Source organism: Nannobrachium achirus (assembly GCF_963921795.1).
Source record: "Nannobrachium achirus genome assembly, chromosome: 7".
NCBI lineage: Eukaryota > Metazoa > Chordata > Actinopteri > Myctophiformes > Myctophidae > Nannobrachium > Nannobrachium achirus.
In genome coordinates this window covers 35,354,543-35,374,522 of record NC_137816.1, presented here as the reverse complement: position 1 = coordinate 35,374,522, position 19,980 = coordinate 35,354,543, and the positions used below count along the sequence as shown (strand labels likewise).

Sequence of the window (19,980 nt, the reverse complement as noted above, 5' to 3'; positions counted from 1 at the left end):
GCTGCCAAGCCAGTGGGACCTGCATGAGAAAGATTGATTATAGCTTTCAGGCATGCAGCTGTGGTTTAGAAAGCTCAAACTGAAAGAGTTGATCAAATAGTAGCCTACAGGTGCAGGCAAATAAGCAGTAGGCTAGAGTTGCAATAAAAAAAGCTGCTTGAGCAACCCGGTAGCTTCCAGACTTCATCTGGACAGAATATTCAGATGTATGACAACTCAGACAGTATTCATTCTATTTGTCCTATATTGGAAATATGATGAATTAACAAGAAACAAAACTAGACAAGAAAGAAAGTAAGTCAATAGCCTTACAAATTATATGCAAACTCCCCAGTGTCACATAATCTGTAACTTAGAACTTTTCCAGTTGTCCTAATTTCAGGCAGACATTCATGGTTAAAAAAAAGAAGAAAATAAAAGTAAGGAATCCACTTACTTCATATATGTTCAGAGGAAATAGTCCTATCTATGCTAGTCTTTTTCTTGTGTAAGTGTGTCTCCGTCACTCATTCAGTCTGATAGAGTAGGTACTGTAGGTGGAAGGTGCAGTCATGCCTCTACTATTTGGGGCGGTGCTCAACATGTCAGCCCTGTCACATATTATGCCCTGTCAGCCCCAGGGTTAGTGACAGGTTACTACTGGGGGAGTGGTTAATCACCTATTGTTCCCACCCATGACCTGCCTGACAGAGGAGTGAAAAACAACAGAAGTTCAAGTGATATTTTCTCTGCTTCTTGATTTGAAGTGTACCAAGTGTATGAGCTTCTTCAACTATTTCAGATTTCAATGTATGACATCTTTTGAAAGTTTACAATGTGCACTTTCACAATCTGTAAACACTGTGTGCCCTACTTGCCCTACTTCAGGAACTAACCATTAGCTGATGTCACAGGACATCCAATTAACCTCATATCCTGCTTTCTATTCATTGTTCACAGTTCACAGATCCTGTCTAGAACTTGCCTACTACTCCGAACCAGTAGAATTCAGTTCACGGTTATTGTTTATTTGTTCAAATAGTCCTTTATAAAGGATTATTGAGGGCCTGCCTAAATGTAAGAGTTCAGACCCTTGTGGGAATGCACAAGGGGGACACACACCTGTGTATGTGTGTGTGTGTGTGTGTGTGTGTGTGTGTGTGTGTGTGTGTGTGTGTGTGTGTGTGTGCGTGCGTGCGTGCGTGCGTGCGTGCGTGCATGTATACGTGCGCGCAAAGATTTTGGCCTTTTTTTTAGATTTTAGATTATGTGTTTGTTTTTATCACTAGTGCAAAGCTAGTGTTATGGAAATATGCATTGAACTCTAGACAGCTGTAGACCTATATGTTTAATGTGAAAACAAGGCCATCTTGTGGTCAGAGAACTGGAATGCACCCCTGAAAGAGAAATAGGTGAATGTATTAGTAATCATTACCACCATTATTGTATAATAACTAGAAGTTTGCTGCGCGGCCCTCACCGCCATGTTGCGGCAGTGTGGTGTGTGTAATGGCCAAATATGTTTTTTTTTTTGAGAAAAAAAAGTTTTTTGAGAAAAAAAAAGTTTTTTGAGAAAAAAAAAGTTTTTTGAGAAAAAAAAAGTTTGAGGAAAAAAAAAGTTTTTGAGAAAAAAAAAGTTTTTTGAGAAAAAAAAGATTTGAGAAAAAAAAATTGAGAAAAAAACATTTTTTGAGAAAAAAGAATTTTTGAAAAAAAAAATTTTTTTTGAAAAAAAAAGAATTTGGAAAAAAAAAAGTTTTGAAAAAAAAAAATGGTGATGCGATGACGTGGTGTATACGGATGTTACTGCGATTGAGGTGAAAGAGAAAAGTGGAAAGTTGTGAGCTAACTATTAGCTATTTTTGTGTGTGTGTATGTGTATGTGTGTGTTTGTGTGTGTGTGTGTGTGTGTGTGTGTGTGTGTGTGTGTGTGTGTGTTCTGGCTACGCCCCCCTCGGTTGAAATTGGATCCGCCGGTCCCATAGCTGGGAATACCAGCCAATGGACGGCGGTCACCGGTCACCATGGCAACGGGGGGCCAATGATAGAGTTAGGGCGGTATTCCGTGAGTTCTACCGACATACATCTGATCTACATCTGATCTAGCTATGAGTTGAGGTGGATGTGAAGTGGGCGTGAATGGGCTTGGAAGTGGGATGCGGCTCTTAGAGGAATGTATATGTCACGGTTTGTTAGAGAAACAGGACGGTCGAGAAACGGAGCACTCGTGGTGCCGCACGGGGCGGAGCAAGCGGTCGCCACAACAACGTCCTCCAGGCGGAGCCGCTCGATTGTCCACGACATTGCAAGCGGCGCGAAGGCCAGCGGACCTTGGTCCTGCTCTTCGCCCCCGAGCGCCGCAGGCGCGAGTGGCCGCGAAGAGCGGGCCAGGGCCGCGCGGCCGGTGGAGCGCCGCGCGAGTTACGAAGCCGTGGTGAATGCAATCGTTATATTTATGCCCAGGCCGTAAGGCCTGGGCAAGCCCACGATAAACGCTCATAGTAAGCTAATGGCTAAGCTAATGGCTAAGCTAATGGCTAAACACCGCCCAGCTAGGCTAGTAAATAAAGAAAGAGAGTCGCAAACGAGTGACGTCAGCGCCTGCACTAGTGAATGGCTGTCTATGGGCTGTCGTCGCCATCTGGTGGTGATTAGTGTGTGGTGAACGACAAAACAAGCGCTCTTACTCTTACCGTCCTGAGTTACCCAAACATACTGTAACATATATATAAGATAATTATTATTATTATTATTCTCTCTTTCATAATTATTATTATTACCCTTATTATTATAGTAGCCTAAAATGATCTTTCTGTTTGTAGCTCATGTGGAAAAAGGCTTTAGAGAGAGAGATCTCCTTTCTATAATGCTGATTAGTTTACCTTCTTGACCTTGAGGGATTTGCTGCCACCTGTTGGTGGGGGCATGACATGCCAATTAATGAGGTCTAATACAGTAAGCTAAACCAATAAAAGCATTAAAAGGTAGGAAGTTGTGGAATTCAAATTCCACTAATCTCCAGACTTGAATGTGTCTTATCCGTTTAGTTGGGGTACAAAATATATATTTTATACAAAATATATATTTTATATATATTTTATATATATTTTGTTCAGATGGACGGACATGATCTGCAGGTTTTCATACTAAATCCGACCTACGGTTGCAAAAAAGGTAGCTGTCTTTGATGCTTTCATTGATTAGAGCACAGAACGAGTTTGACACTTTTATGGACCAATCAATCAACTCAGTGCACAACCCCTTTGAAGTTCAAAGGGAGAAATTAGGAGCTCTGGCCGAGCTCCCCTCACAGACAAAGAAGTCCCTGCAAGGGATGAATGTCAACTTAAAGGTGTTATGTCACGCACTGAAAAATTACATTATGCTACAGTAGGTCACGTGATCTTTCTCCAAACAGTCTGAAAAGGGGGTAGCGGGGCAGATAAATGCATTTTTGCACTAAAATACTTCAGAAGTGGAAAGAAACCTAAAACTTTTCACAAGTACTCCTTAGGGGTTGTTCCTATGATAAAACACATTAGACACTGAAAAATCAAAATGGCTGCCATGTTTCCAAGATGGCTGCCTCTGAACAGTACGCCAGCCAGTTAATGTCCGATTTTCATAATATTAGAGTTGTTTTGTAGGTTTTAAAACATCCTGAGTTCATTTATTACACTTTTAAAGCAGCCAGAATAACTTTTCTGACTTTTGGTTGGGGTCTTTCCTCACCTGGGACCCCCCAAACAGACCCCTGAGCCTATCTCAGTAATCGCATTGCTCCTGCTCCAGAGCAATGTTAAATTAGATCATAACTGAAGCATTAAAGTTGTTGTAACTGGGCTCTGAAAGCAAAAATTAGTAGTAGTAGTTACTACAGGGGGCCTGCCGAATCTTGATGGGGAAGTTCTTTTCTTTTTTTTAACTGTTTTAATTAGTATTCTCAGTATTATTTATTAAATTTTTGTGTTAGACAGACAGGTTCACAGGTGTTACTGCAGGGATTGCAAGAATTAAGGTATTGCAAAATCTCACTTTGGGCGCGCAGTCTAACATGTCCATTTATTACGCTGCACCCACATTGACAACACAACACACACACACCTCTTTGTTATCATCACCCCCAAAAAACCCGCACCCTATCCTCTTAAAGAGCTCACGGTCAATTGTACCCAAAGAAATTCACTATTCATGTCCTCCCTAATAGTGTTGACAGTTTCCACTATAGCATTTGCAGGGAGGAGAGTGCAAGGCAGGTTATTGTTTGAGCAGCTGCACTGTCCCTTGTAACCTGCTTTGCAGCCACATTTGATGAGCTCAAGTACTGCCTTTGCAGCAGGGAGGGCAAGAAACCTGACTGTTCATACCCTCCACTCTCTGAATTCCATCTATTTTTTTCAATTGATGGAAGCTCAGGGCAATGTGTCAGGTATGACAAAGTAGGCATTATAATATGATACCTTCATCAAGGGACATGATTTTGAGGAAGTGCAAAGTAAACACATGAAGAGGCTGATACCCCGATTCCTTATCAAGTCCTTGCCTCCGGTACAAAAAAAGGAAATTTATATATTCGAGTGAGTTCAAGTTATTGGATGTTACAAATGTCAAGGGTTCCTTTGCGTACATAGTTTTTCAGGTGCTGACTGGGGAGTAACATTTGTTGGAATCACCAAAAAGACATCAATGCCTACTTGTTGATGATGATGATGACCAAGCCATTAACCGCTTCAAGGACCTTGGCAAGGTCATTGGCCATTCCTCCTGAGCTTATAAATGATGAGCTTCCATCAACATTGCAGTCGGAACATTTTGCATGCCATGTTTACAGTTCAAAAGGTCCAACAACCCTGGGATTACTCAGATGGGAACTATTTCTGTCAAAGAACTTGGAGGGTGAGATGCTACCTCCAACTCGTGCTGCACTGCTACCACATTACCTCCGCGCCAACTCTGTCACAATGCAGGATAAATCACCTGACCATACCATACCCTGTGCTTCCACCAATCGAAGAAAATAGATGGAATTCAGAGAGTGGAGGGTATATTCCAGTCAGGTTTCTTGCTCTCCCTGCTCCAAAGGCAGTACTTGAGCTCATCAAATGTGTCTGCAAAGCAGGTTGTAAGGGACGGTGCAGCTGCTCAAATAACCTGCCTTTCACTCTATGCTATGGTGGAGACTGTGTCAACACTATTAGGTTGGACATTGAAGATGATGATGATGAAGACGAATATATTCTGCATGTCTGAAATTACTGTATTGTAGTGAATCTCTTTGGGCGTAATTGACCATGGGCTCTAATAAGGTGAGGGTTTTGGGGTGACAATAACAAAGAGGTGTGTGTGTGTGTGTGTGTGTGTGTGTGTGTGTGTGTGTGTGTGTGTGTGTGTGTGTGTGTGTGTGTGTGTGTGTGTGTGTGTGTGTGCGCGTGCGGTGTGAGTGCAGTGCAATAAATGGAAATGTTGTTCTGCGCCCAAAGTGAAAAGTTGCAATACCTTCATTATTGCAATACCTGCAGTAACAGCTGTCAACCATAACTGTTTAACACATTTGTTTTTATAAATAATACTGAGAATACTAATAAACCATCAAAGTACAATACATAAAACCAGGATACATAAAAACATTCGAAGTTTAAAAAAAAAAAAAAAAAGATTTGGCAGGCCCCCTGTAGTAGCTCTGAGGATCCCCCCAGGGGTCCCGGACCCCCCGTGGAAGACCTCTGTTATTTGCTACTAGTCATTTTTTATTTCAGAGCATATTTCAGTTCTAATTTAACATTGTTCTGGAGCAGGAGCAGAGCGATTAATGAAATAGGCTCAGGGGTCTGTCTGGGGGGTCCCAGGTGAGGAAAGACCCCAACCAAAAGTCAGAAAGGTTATTCTGGCTGCTTTAAAAGTGTAATAAATGAACTCAGGATGTTTTAAAACCTACAAAACAACTTTAATATTATGAAAATTCGATATTAACTGGCTGGCGTCCTGTAAAACATATCCAAAAAGGCGGCCATCTTTAAAACTGGCGGCCATTTTGAAAATTAAGTGTCTAATGTGATTTTTCTAAAGAATGACCCAAGAGGTACACTCTGTAAAATTTTGGTGCTTCTTTCCAGAACTGAAGTATTGTTCTCCTTAACTGCCCCGCTAGGGTGAGACCGTATCAGTTAGTAGTAAATGTATACTTCATGCGGTGCCGCGCACAACGCGTTGCGTTCGCGACCCGTTGTTGTGAGCTTTTGAAGCACGGTTATTTTCTGTCACCACACGGACACACACACACGCACGCACGCACGCACGCACGCACACGTTTAGTGTTGGGGCAGAGCCTAGGAGAAGTGGACTGAAGGGGACAGCTGCAAAAAAAGTCCAGAACATGGGGTGGAGAAAGCAAGACCCTGGATACTAATCCTCGACGGCTTGTTTGTTGAAAACTTGTACATAATTGTAGCGATAAACATGCCATGAAGTGCTGCTATTTTTTTTTATCTAAATTCGCATTTGTGGGGGGGTAGCCCTGCTAGAAAAACCAGCAGTAAGACCAGCACCAGCACCAGCACAAACCAGCGCATGTTGTGTTTTCTAGCTGGTCTGTGCTGGTGCTGGTTTGTGCTGGTCCCACCATCTAAACCAGCATGAACCAGCACAGACCAGCACCAGCACAAACTGCTGGTCTGTGCTGGTGCTGGTCTGTGCTGGTCTGTGCTGGTGTGGTCAGGGACCCCCGGGGGACCCTCCTGAGAAGTGGACCAGGTCTTTGCTGGTTTAATTTGCTCTTTGCTCTGGTGCTTGAATCCTGTTCTGTATTTGACCATATTAGATTGTGACATTATTTTTGACATTGTGGGTGTGAGTGGGATTCGAACTTACTACCTCTCGCACTTCAGTCCTGCACTTATCCTCGGCGCCACTGGAACCTGTTAATTAAAATGGGTGTTTGTCCCTATTTGTATATGACCAGCTTAGACCAGCACAGACCAGCACAGACCAGCACCAGCACAGACCAGCACCAGCACAGACCAGCAGTAAAACACAACATGTGCTGGTTTGTGCTGGTGCTGGTCTGTGCTGGTTTATGCTGGTTCATGCTGGTCTGTGCTGGACCAGCACCAGCACAGACCAGCAGTAAAACACAACATGTGCTGGTGCTGGTCTATGCTGGTTCATGCTGGTCTGTGCTGGACCAGCACCAGCACCAGCACAGACCAGCAGTAAAACACAACATGTGCTGGTTTGTGCTGGTGCTGGTCTGTGCTGGTCTATGCTGGTTCATGCTGGTCTGTGCTGGACCAGCACCAGCACCAGCACAGACCAGCAGTAAAACACAACATTTGCTGGTTTGTGCTGGTCTGTGCTGGTCTATGCTGGTTCATGCTGGTCTGTGCTGGACCAGCACCAGCACCAGCACAGACCAGCAGTAAAACACAACATGTGCTGGTTTGTGCTGGTGCTGGTCTGTACTGGTCTGTGCTGGTCTATGCTGGTTTATGCTGGTTCATGCTGGTCTGTGCTGGTGCTGGTGCTGGTCTGTGCTGGTGGACCAGCATGGGACCAGCACAGACCAGCATAGACCAGCACCAGCACCAGCACAGACCAGCATGAACCAGCATAAACCAGCATAGACCAGCACAGACCAGCATGAAAATTGTGCTGGTCTGTGCTGGTTTTTCTAGCAGGGAGTTTCAGAAGATAATGATATGCACGCTCAACTCCGCCCCCTCCCTCCATATTAGCCAATCAAATTAATTTATTGCAGTTACTGTACAGAAAGTACTACTTTCAGTAGGCTACAGTAAATGCAATAAATTAATTTGATAGGGTAATCAAAGGTAGCTTGATATCATCAAAAATATTAGATAATTAGATGGCCTGATTTAGCTGTCTTGGGCGTGTCCCTCCCACTTTAAACAGTGGAATGATGTCAACATAAACAAAACTAAAATACAGCCAGAGGGATGTCTTTCTGCAAGAAAACACCCCAGCACAATAATATAGTGGCTGAAAGAGGGAAATGACTGTAAAGAATTGTTATTATAGTACAATTAAAACAAATAAAATGACCTATAGTTTCCCTTTAAACTAGAAAAAGAGGTGTGTCAGGACAGTAGGACTCATATCACAAAAATAATTAATTCAACATCGCCTGCATGCATCGGGTTGTTAGCATGAAGGTAGCCTATAGCTATAACGGCAAGCTTCTGACGGTGCATTTGGCATCAGCTGTGATGATGCCGAGGTTTCTCCAGGCATGCATCATCCATCACCACACCCACCCTGCATGGTGCACAGCAGCAGCAACAGCGCCTACTTCGGCATAGCAGCAGACGTTGGTGGCACGATGTTTCTCCTCCTCGCCTTAGTTCTGGGTCTCACAACAACCAATGCTATTCTTCCTGAAATAGTGCATTCGGACATCACTGTGACTCTGAACCTGGGGGACCAATACCATCCGGCAAACAACAACGTGTTTGTGGAAGTGGAGGACAGTCAGAAGAAACCGGAGGAGGATGGGGCGGTCCATCAAGTAAGCCAAGCTACCAACCATGTCTCAGCATCTCTTGTGTTATCATCAAATATCATTTATTTAGTGTGTGTATTTTATTGCAAATAAGCCCCAAAGTAAGTTTAATACTGATCGCTACGCTGTTATTTTAAATATATAAGATCTTAAATAACTAATAATTCCACATTCTAAAAATAGAGAGAAGCGGGTCACGCAGCTGCTGTCCCCGAAGTGTCTGACCTAGCAGAGAACATGTACATAGGTTATAGCCTACAGTGCAGTCCCATCGTGTTTGTTCATTCAACTCTGAGAAGTGTTGACAATTTTAGAAAATGTACCCACACAAGGTTCGATTACTTACAACAAGTAGGCTACACTTATCAGGATAATTTAGCTGTGAATGACTGCATAGGCTATAGTGGAGTCAGTAACGCCGAAAAATAAGCTGTTAACTTCAAGTCATGATGCAAAGGTCCCCTTTGGTATGGAATTACCTTAGGGCCATAGGAAAGAATTTATCCAAAGAGACAAGTTAGATCACCCTTCGTTTTCTTTTTATAGCCATTTTAAAAATGGCCGCCGACAATAAACCACTATTACACCAGACCCCATATCTTTGCTTCTGTTAGAGCTATGATAATAATATTGGTGTCAAAGTGTACGTTTTTGGGGGCTAGGAATTCAATTAAATAGGTTTCAACGCAAAAAACCCAATCCTTCACTAATTAACATGACAGCAGGGGGTAAAATATGCAAATTTCATGAAAAATAACATGTTTTAACAGGGTAACTTACCCCCCCACCCCTCCCCCTAAACTTTGATTCACCTTTCCTTTGGTATGGAAGTACCTTGGGGCCATAGGAAAGAATTTATCCAAAGAGACAAGTTAGATCACCCTTCATTTTCTTTTTATGGCCATTTAAAAAATGGCCGCCGACAATAATCCCCAATTTACCAGACCCCATATCTTTGCTTCTGTTAGAGCTATAATAATAATATTGGTGTCAAAGTGTACATTTTTGGGGGCTAGGAATTCAATTAAATAGGTTTCAAAGCAAAAAACCCAATCCTTCACTAATTAACATGACAGCAGGGGGTAAAATGTGCAAATTTCATGAAAAATAACATGTTTTACCAGGGTAACTTACCCCCCCACCCCTCCCCCTAAACTTTGATTCACCTTTCCTTTGGTATGGAAGTACCATAGGGCCATAGGAAATACTTTATCCAAAGAGACAATTTAGATCACCCTTCATTTTCTATCTATAGCCATTTTAAAAATGGCCGCCAACAATAAACCACTATTACACCAGACCCCATCTTTGCTTCTGTTAGAGCTATAATAATAATATTGGTCTCAAAGTGTACATGTTTGGGTCGAGGAATTCATTTAATAGGTTTCAATGCAAAAAAAAAACCAATACTTCACTCTTTGACATGACAGTGGGGGGTAAAATATGCAAATTTCATGAAAAATAATACGGTTTAACAGGGTAACATTACCCCCCCACCCCTCCCCCTAAACTTTGATTTACTTTTCCTTTGGTATGGAAGTAACTTAGGGCCATAGGAAAAAAACTAATCTAAAGAGACAAGTTGGATCACCCTTCCTTTTTTTATATAGCCATTTTTAAAATGGCCGCCACAATTCAAAACAATACAGCAGAACCAATATATATCCTTCTGTTAAAGCTATAATAATAATATTAGTGTCAAAGTGTAAATTTTTGGGGTGTAGTAATCCAAGGTTTCAATGAAAAAAACAATATGTTTCAACAGGAGTCAAATATTCAAAGAAAAATACGTTTTAACAGGGTAACGTTACATTTTCTCCCCCTTTGGCAATGAAGTAGGCTACCTTAGGGTAATACGAAAGAAATTATCCAAAGAGAGAAATTAGATCACCCTTCATTACTGAAATATACACGTTTTAAAAAATGGCAGCCATCATTTACACTTACAGCAATACATCACAGCCTATATATTTGCTTCTGATAGAGATATCATTTCTGAGGTAAAGGAATCCAATTAAATTGGTTTCAAGACAACAACAAAAAACAATAGTTTTCTCATTACCCTCAAAATGGAGGTGAAATAATCAATCACATTTCATTAACAGTTAACAAATCATTTACTGGTGCAAACTTGGACACATCATCAGTGTTGTTTCCTGGAGTCACTGGGTGTTTTGTGTCCTGCAAGAGTCAGCCTCCTCAGGCGACCCGAAGCTGATCAGACCTCGTTATGTATCCAAGTGGCATGCTTCTGTCCCCACTGCTCTCCCCTCTTAATCTGGAGGCTTTTTCTGCTGCATCCACATTGTTGCCTAAGGCTCTTCTTTGTTGGCAACTGTTATGCACAGTGGCGTAGCTGTGCTTAGGGAGTGACTGGCAAATTCCAGACTGCCAGATTATGTCAGGTCTCATTCTGGACTGGGTGATGTGTGGTGGAATTTTCAGCTGCCTCTCCAGGTCAACTGTCATCACTCAGTCTCGGGCTGTGGAGAGCAAACCAGCAGAGCAGTTCTTTGGTGTTTTCTCTGGCCTTTTCCCTTCCTTGACACAGTGAATGGCCTTAGCTGTGGCTTGGGAGTATTGGATGCCCTTGCTGATTGCTTAAGCGATGGATTTCAGGACCTGGTGGTGCCTCAATAGAAATAACCCGGCCCTCAAGCCTCACCCAACGCCTTGGAGCAGCTGCTCAGGATATGTTCAGGATATGTACCTGTGTGCTCATTATGTGTACTACAGATATTCCTGTGCCCGTGCCGAAACAGAGCGTGAGTTTATTGGTCTTCCTGTACAGCCCGATTTTGCTTAGGCTGCGTGGCAATCCCAGCCACCTTCATTCAGCCATCAGATCATAGATGAGTAGAGGCCAGAGGATTTTTGGGTGCATTTCATGCTGGTAGACACAGGCCCTCCAGGTCAGCACTGGTTGCCTTGATGGAATCTCTGTCATTCAGAGTGCGGTTGAAGAAATTTCCAAAGCTCATCACCGGCTTCTCAATGACTGATGGGATCTGGTGTTCTCCCAGACTGAAGCGAATTTGTCTGACATTCTTTTGGATAATTTTTCCCTTACCAGGTATATTCCAGCACATGCCATTGCTCACAGTCTTGGACCATCCAAGGCAATGGCACTGCCAGCATTCCATGCTTGAATTTCCCCCTTGGGATAATAAAGGTATCTATCTATCTATCTATCTATCTATCTATCTATCTATCTATCTTAATGGGGAGCAACACAGCATTTGGCAAGGGCAAGAAGACAGTCTGTGTGGCAGTCCTTGCCTGAACTCACCTTACCTCTTCAGCTGCTCTCTGGCCCTAGCACCACCACTGAGATGATCTTCTCCACCCACACACCCATTCTCTAGAAATGTCTCCAGAAGCTGTATGGTGTTTCCGGGGACGACATTAGGATTGTGTCCTAATGCTCGACTCTCCCTCTTCCTTAAAAAAGGAAGATAATTTGTTTTTGACAAACTGTATTAGTGTAGCTCTAACAGAAGCAAAGATATGGGTTCTGGTCAGAGCATACGAGCGGAGTGGAGCGCGAGCGGCGCGGGGAGCGGAGCGGGCCGTTTTTGACGTGAGCGAGCAACTTTTCAAATGGGTCTGAGCGGCTTCGGAGCGAGGATTTTCCTCCGCTCCTTGGAGCGCCGACCTCCTCCGCTCCTAGCCGATCCTGTTGGGGCCGCGCGCCACATGTTGCCAACAAACAGACTCTCGGATAGTCCGTGGCAGCGCGCAGCCATCATGTCGCGTAGAGGAGAGGAGACAGAGAATTCCCTTATCTGTATCTTTATCATCCATACAAGTAGGCTAGGCTATGTTATAATAAGTAGCCTACCTTGCCAGTCAAAGGATACGATTTGAAATGCAAGTGAGACTGATTTGGCTGAATGAAAAACACACGCCACGAGTCGCCTCCCTCTCCCGGTTGTGGTGATTAGCCTAATCAATAACCAACAGGATTTAATATTGCCCGTCTTAAAATACAATGCCTTAGATTGCCTAGACAGATCTCCATCAAGCCGAGGCTCACATTACCGCAGGCGTTTGTGTTGGGAACACACTGGCGAAGGAGAAAGTGTTTCATGGTAGCAAACCTCTTTTTTTTCCCCCTTGTCTTTGCTGCTTTTTGACGACCCTGAGCGGAGCGCGGAGTGCGCAGTGAGCGAGCGATACACAAATCAAGGTGACATGAGCGAAGAGTGAACGGTACCATAGACCCCTGGAGCGCGGAGCGGCTTTCCGTCCCACTCCGCTCGTGTGCTCTGGTGCTGGTGTAATAGTGGTTTATTGTCAGCTGCCATTTTTTAAATGGCTATAAATAGAAAATGAAGGGTGATCTAACTTGTCTCTTTGGATCAGTTTTTTCCTATGGCCCTAAGGTACTTCCATACCAAAGGAAAAGTAAATCAAAGTTTGGGGGGAGGGGTGGGGGGTAAGTTACCCTGTTAAAACGTATTATTATTCATGAAATATGCATATTTTACCCCCCACTGTCATGTTAATTAATGAAGTATTGGGTTTGTTGCATTGAAACCTGTTTAGTTGAATTCCTCGACCCCAAAAATGTACACTTTGACACCAATATTATTATTATAGCTCTAACAGAAGCAAAGATGGGATCTGGTGTAATAGTGGTTTATTGTCGGCAGCCATTTTTAAAATGGCTATAGATAGAAAATGTAGGGTGATCTAACTTGTCTCTTTGGATAAATTGTTTCCTATGGCCCCAAGGTACTTCCATACCAAAGAAAAGGTGAATCAAAGTTTAGGGGGAGGGGTGGGGGGTAAGTTACCCTGTTTAAACGTGTTATTTTTCATGAAATTTGCATATTTTGCCCCCTGCTGTCATGTTAATTAGTGAAGTATTGTTTTTTTTGCTTTGAAACCTATTTAATTGAATTCCTAGCCCCCAAAAATGTACACTTTGACACCAATATTATTATTATAGCTCTAACAGAAGCAAAGATATGGGGTCTGGTGTAATAGTGGTTTATTGTCGGCGGCCATTTTTAAAATGGCTATAAAAAGAAAATGAAGGGTGATCGAACTTGTCTCTTTGGATAAATTCTTTCCTATGGCCCTAAGGTACTTCCATACCAAAGGGGACCTTTGCATCATGACTTGAAGTAAAAAGTGCGTTACTGACTCCACTACTATGCAGAATGATGTTGATTGGTTTTCCACATGTTAACATGAATCAATATGTCAATAATTTCTAGATGGACAATGAAAGTGTTGAATCAAAACTGCAGCCCAGTGACCCTCCATCAACTCATATTGACAATGTCCCTGAAATAGTGACTGACAATCAAACTGTCCTCTCCTCAGTGGATAAGGTAGGATCATGCATACAAAAGCAACATGGTTCTCAAACGTTTTTCTTGTCAAGGACCCTAAGTATGTTTGTTTGTTTGTTTGTAGGACCATTCAAAGTACAAAACTGTTCTTTATTTTCTTGTGATACTAAATTGTTCCCCATCATTCAGGAGACAGACAACATTACTGGACAAACAGAACCCGAACTTACAAGTAACAGCATCCCACCCAGTGGCAAGGAAAATAATATAAATCATGTAAGTGAACTGTGTATTGTAAGACTGGCATTTGTCCTCCTGAATTCCTGGATATAATATATTTAATGCATATTATCCGTTAAGGTGAAAACTCACCCCATACCAGATTCATCAAGTCTGAATGAAGGAACATGAAAACGTCATGTCCAAAGTTCGAACCAAATACTCATTACAAATCTTTGAGCAAACAAAATCATTTCAATGAATAGCTTGTCCTTACTAACTTTGAGATCCACAACACATATTTTAAATATTGTGTAGATTTTTGTTAAATGGATTTAATTATGTAATAGTGGGTTGATTATATCACTATTGTATTTCCTGTTTTTTTTGTTTGTGTAAAATGTATTATGTGTTATTCAATAGGTTTCATACATACTGTATGGATAACAAATTATCCCTTTTCCTCCCAATAAACTGTTATGCCAATTAATCCTCCCCACACATTTCTGTCTTGTCACTGCTATTGTACACTATATTGGCCCACCTGCCAGTGAGGAGCCCCCACCGTCAGGATGTACAGTAGTACCTCCATCAGACTCCTCCCGCTCGGTACTCCCAGTCCCCGCTGACAGGCTCCACCCCAGCCCGTAGGAGTTGCTTGCTCAGCAACAAGATCACACTATGACCCTCCCTGCCTAGTAGCTTCCCTCCCCCAAACATGGCCAATAACGTTCATATACTGTATAGACACTTGGCCGAGCCAGATGCATAGCGGTGGATTCAAAACCCTAGACTCTGCGGTGGTGAACAGGTACTTTTACCGTGTGCCAGCCGAGTGCCCTGGAAGACATGCTATGCATACTAAAATACTGATTAAAGAGATGCAGGGCTAATGAAGCACAAGGTATTTGTATACATAATGTAGTACTTTCAGTACTATAGCACTTTCAAGTCAAGAGGAAAACATATTTTCTATGTATAAATTAAACAGAATAGAAATAAAATAATTAAGCCACTGTGTGACTTGCAGTTAAAATACAGTATGCTCTGCTCCTGGCTTTTATATGCTGGAGTAATTGTACATAACTTCTCCAGAGACAGGGCAAAGTCCTTTGCATGGCATTATTTCAAATATTGTATGTCGTTGGAGAACAATCGAGAGGTAAATAGATTTTTGCAAATGCCTGTCCTACTTGCAGCTGAAACGTAACTAACACCAAGGCAAAAGGAATACTTAAGGGTTAGGATGGTAATTATTGCAGCATGAGGGCATCCCGACAGTATGTGTACATTTCCCACCCATCTACAATAGTTAATGCATGTGCCACAATCCTGGGTATTTATTTCTGTCTGCAATATTGTGGTCTGAATGTTTTTGTCCTTCTTTCTGCCTCTCTAGGAGTGCATCATTGATGAGGACTGTGAGAAGGGGAGGTACTGCCTGTTTGACACACACATCTCTAAGTGTCTACGATGCAAGGCTGTAGATGTGGTAAGTAACAACTTGAATCTTAGCATCCCTATTTGGGGATTATTTGCAAAAAATAGTTGTGATGCGTGCACGCACGCACGCACACTTTAAACCCACATCTCATTGTTTACTATAAATATAGTAAACAATGAGATGTTCTAGGTTTATATACTGTTATATATCTATATTTGTGTAATATGTTGTGACAGATCTGTTTATTAAAATTAATTTAGATTGTACTTGATAGTTCATCGTTATTAATGGTTGAATTCACTGTACACTGCATTGCAGAGGGTCTACAAGTGTAATTGGAGTGTCCGCGTATTATCAATTTTGAAAGCTACAGCAGCTGCTCTGGGTTTCATTTTAAAGGACAATGTGTGTCAAGGTTAAATATGAGCTCTTCCTTTGTCCCTCTGCTCTCAGTGAATACAATGACAGGCAATAACAATCACATGTAGAGATACACTCTCTTGTTTTATTTAAGATTAAGCCACTGTAGAGTCTGCTACTGTAACGCTGAAGTGCAGAGGAGGTACTGTTAGTAATAGATAGTGTTAACAAACGTGTACAGGGGTGAAGATGCTGGCAGTCTGTAAAACTCAGGGGTGTGTAATGTGCAGTACAGGAAGTGACTGGAATATATTTAAAGGGGTCGACCCTACCTTTAAAGGGATGGTGTTTTCTTCTGGTGTTTCAGTCCGAGCGTATCAAAGGGTGCGTTCGGAAATGCGCACCTGGTGTGTGCTCAGTGTAGTGAGTGCCTAAACCTAACCCTAAGCCTAACCTCAGTAAAACTATGCCTAACCCTAACCCTAACCTTAACCTCAGTAAAACTATGCCTAAACCTAACCATAACCACTAACCCTAACCAAACCCGGTGCGCATTTACGAACGCACCCTTTGATACACTCTGACTGAATCACCAGCAGAAAACACTCTCCCACCTTTAAATGCATTCTTTTCAAGGCCTTAGTCCAGTCACTATAGACTCATGCATGTCTGTCTGTACTATATTATTTTTATCCCTGATTCAGTTAATAGGAAAGTCTGTTTTTAATTATTGACAAAAACCATGATGGCAGTGCTTACTAGGGCTGCGCATAAACAAATCCACAGAGCACTGCCCTGTAGTTGCGGTGCCAAGTGGTGCCGCTTGACACCGCAGTTGTGATTGCCGCTCTGTGGATTCAATTGTGTGATATGTTAAGAAGATATTGTAAGCAAGGCAATCAATTTTAGGGAATCCTCAGATGTAGATTGGCTATTCCCAAAATACATATTAATTTGGGAGTGATTGACTGAATCACTTTTCACTTTGTTTATTTCTTTCTTATAAACACTGCCATTGGTGCTCTATTTGTATTTCAGCCCTGCACCAAGGATGAGGAGTGCTGTGCTGGACACCTGTGTATGTGGGGTCAATGCACTCAGAATGCCACAAAGGGTGAGGCTGGCAGTATTTGCCAGTACCAGACTGACTGCAGTACAGACCTCTGTTGTGCTCTCCATAAAGGTATATGCTAATGCTTCCCACGACAATAGCATCACACACATCTACTAAGGCACAGGTTTTCAAAGTGTTGGCCGCAGCCAGGGGGCACCAAGGTGACCAACTGGAAAGGAGGAAGAGGAACATGAATGAATGAATGAAATGAACAAATTGTATTATATACAGGGTATATATAACAGAAAATGCAGTTTCACAACTTTGGCAGTATCAAGGTATTACCGCATATAAGGGTATTTAGAAATCCAGAAGGTATGATTTTCAATACCACCGCCACAAATACAGGCATTTCTAGATAGCATTCATGACAATATTGCCACATCTAACTTTTCTAAAAGTAGGCTAATAATGTAATATTGGAGACAGGGTTGTAAGCTGTGCTACAATAACTTCTATCACCACCAGCAATATTTTTTTTCTTAACACAAATACAGCATATACTGATTTTGTCATAACAGTAAAAACAGATACTGCAAGCCATGACCTTTGCAGTAGGTTTCCTCGTTCATAGCTTTCATCCCTGCCCTTTCATTTGCTCAAGAAAGCTTTTAATGTTGAAATTGTTCATTAGTTGCAAAATATATAATATTTTCTTTTACTGTATCAGCTTTGTGACATGTGTGTGTGTGTGTGTGTGTGTGTGTGTGTGTGTGTGTGTGTGTGTGTGTGTGTGTGTGTGTGTGTGTGTGTGCGCGCAGCGCTCCTCTTTCCAGTATGCTCAGCTAAGCCCATTGAACGCGAGCGGTGCTATGGTTCTCCTAACCACCTGACGTCGCTGCTGTCCTGGGACATGCAAGGTGAGGGACCTAGGGAACACTGCCCATGTGCAGGGAACCTGGAGTGCCAGCCACTGGGGTGAGTACCGTGGCCTTTAAGCATATTATTGCACCCTACTTCATAGGCCATTCTTGTCAAACAATGGCATTGCCCTTGCTTACCCTCTGTAGTTAAGAGACACTGGGACTGTATTGAATACTGCACCTTTATTTAAAAAGCAATTTTTTTATTTGTGTATTTGTAACCTTTTGTCCATATGCCTCACAGTAAGCTTTGCCACTCACACAGTAATACTAAAAAGTGCATTATCCCCTCTTGACAGGCGAGGCTCCATGTGTCTTAAAGAGCAGAAATCAAGTGAAGAGGAGATGACTGATACACTGTATTCAGAGATAGACTACATAGTCTAGAAATTCAGATTGCCTTAAAACTACCAGACAGCAGGGTCTCCATTCAATCCAGGTTTGAAGAAGTACTATACATCCCACGTCCATGACACGCAGTGGTGGAAAAAGTACTAACGTTTCTTACTTAAGTAAAAGTACCAATACTGCAATGTAGAAATAAGTACCAAGTCTTGTATTAAAAATGTAAAAGTACATAATTATTGGTTTTCAAAATGTTAGAAATCTTTTGAAAATCATTTTGAAAACCTACAAATTTACAGATCTACAAGCTCACAATGCGTCACATCGGCTATTTTCAAATTGCCAAAATGTAACAGTGCTGAATTGGTTAATACTGTATATGTTTTGTAATAATAATCAGAATCTACAGTAACTAACTATGGTTTGCTAAAAATTTTAGTGGAGTAAAAGTACAGTAGAAGTAAAAGTATTGGAAATTGGAAATACTCAAGTAAAGTACAAATACCTCAAAATTGTACTTAAGTACAGTACTTAAGTAAATGTACTTAGTTACTTTACACCACTGATGACACGCCTTTAAGATTTGCTCTATTGCCCATTGCTTAAGCCTTAGCCAGTACTTTGTTGCAAAGAGTAGCGTTTCCAATTTTGTTAACATGATCCAAAGTGGTGGAACTTTACACCACAGAACATGACTGAACCTGAATTATTGAAGAAATGTGTGTTGAGAGGTGTATGTGCTGCTCTTCGCAGAAATATTGAAATCCCATGTGAGATTTAATAGATATAACATGAATGTGCAGGACACTAGTTCAGTCTTGGAGCAACAATGAAGCAGACAAATTAATGCCCATGTGTGAGCAATATGATATTTTCAGCTAGGTTATATGCTCAGCGCTACAACAATGCATCTCAGGCGTCACTTCAGAAAGTGAAAACTACTTAAAAATGTCAGGTCTTCCTTAGTAGAAATTATTAAATATGGATATCTCTTTTTAAAAGATTCAGCTATTTATATACTACCAAGTTACGTTTTTTCGTCAATGTCAACAACTGTTTGTGAGCAAGTCTAACATGCAACACTCATATGACAATCATTTACATATCTATCTACCAAACTGTCTTCCAATTTATTTCATATACTAGTATGATAGCATGTGGTATACTGCAACAAGCTCTCCCATGACAACTGTAATGCCATGGTCTCTGAGAGGGACAGATATTATCCTAATATTGTTATCTGTAACAATATTAACCTCTCCTATTTCATTTCTAAACATTATTTATGTGCAAATTATATTTAAACAATTGTTTTTAATTTCTATATCCCCGAATTCTGATGGTGCCTCTAGATTAGAGTCGCATCATGTGACCGTTTTGAGTAATAAAACAGCGGACTTCTGAATGTCCACACAACCCAAAAATTACTTTTATACTTCACACAGTGGTATTCATTTAACCTCAACGTTAATTTGAACTAATGTTCTGACGCATTATTTTGTGGGGCGCATGCGCAGTTTTTCATATCATGTAGGCTATATATCCTATCATAGTATCCGTCTAAATCAGACGTGAAAGATACAAGAGCAATGCAATAATCTTTTTGCATCTATAGTGGTGCTGGATGATAGAATTTGCATGCAACTATCATATGTAACCTGCGTTCTTTCATCTTATGAGGGCCTGCAGCTTTACACATGTAGCTTGTACTACTTCTGCTTTGGAGGAAAATAAAATATTTTAAAAGTTGTACCAGGGTCAGTGGTTCTTTCTTACACGTAAATACAACATTAGTATGTCGAGAATTCCTTACGTTGTCATTTAAATTTACAGGAAAC

General features: G+C 41.6%; 2 protein-coding genes across 5 annotated transcripts in view; one reads left to right on the top strand and one right to left on the bottom strand.

The window, feature by feature from the left end:
* Positions 1-524, bottom strand: part of mical2a (microtubule associated monooxygenase, calponin and LIM domain containing 2a) — a 56,375-nt gene extending 55,851 nt beyond the window's left edge. For all 4 annotated transcript variants that reach the window (XR_013962168.1, XM_080729306.1, XM_080729308.1 and 1 more), the window contains exon 1: positions 437-524. The gene's annotated coding sequence lies outside the window, so the exon portion shown is untranslated. The remainder of the gene's footprint in view (positions 1-436) is intronic.
* Positions 525-8,224: 7,700 nt separating this feature from the next.
* dkk3a (dickkopf WNT signaling pathway inhibitor 3a) lies at positions 8,225-19,891 on the top strand (the record flags this gene model as incomplete). Its single annotated transcript, XM_080730199.1, has 7 exons — positions 8,225-8,500; positions 13,720-13,836; positions 13,987-14,073; positions 15,416-15,508; positions 16,859-17,003; positions 17,696-17,852; positions 18,097-19,891. 7 exons carry the CDS (start codon positions 8,225-8,227, stop codon positions 18,182-18,184), a joined length of 963 nt encoding a protein of 320 aa, XP_080586325.1. The 3' UTR covers positions 18,185-19,891.
* Positions 19,892-19,980: the final 89 nt, after the last annotated feature.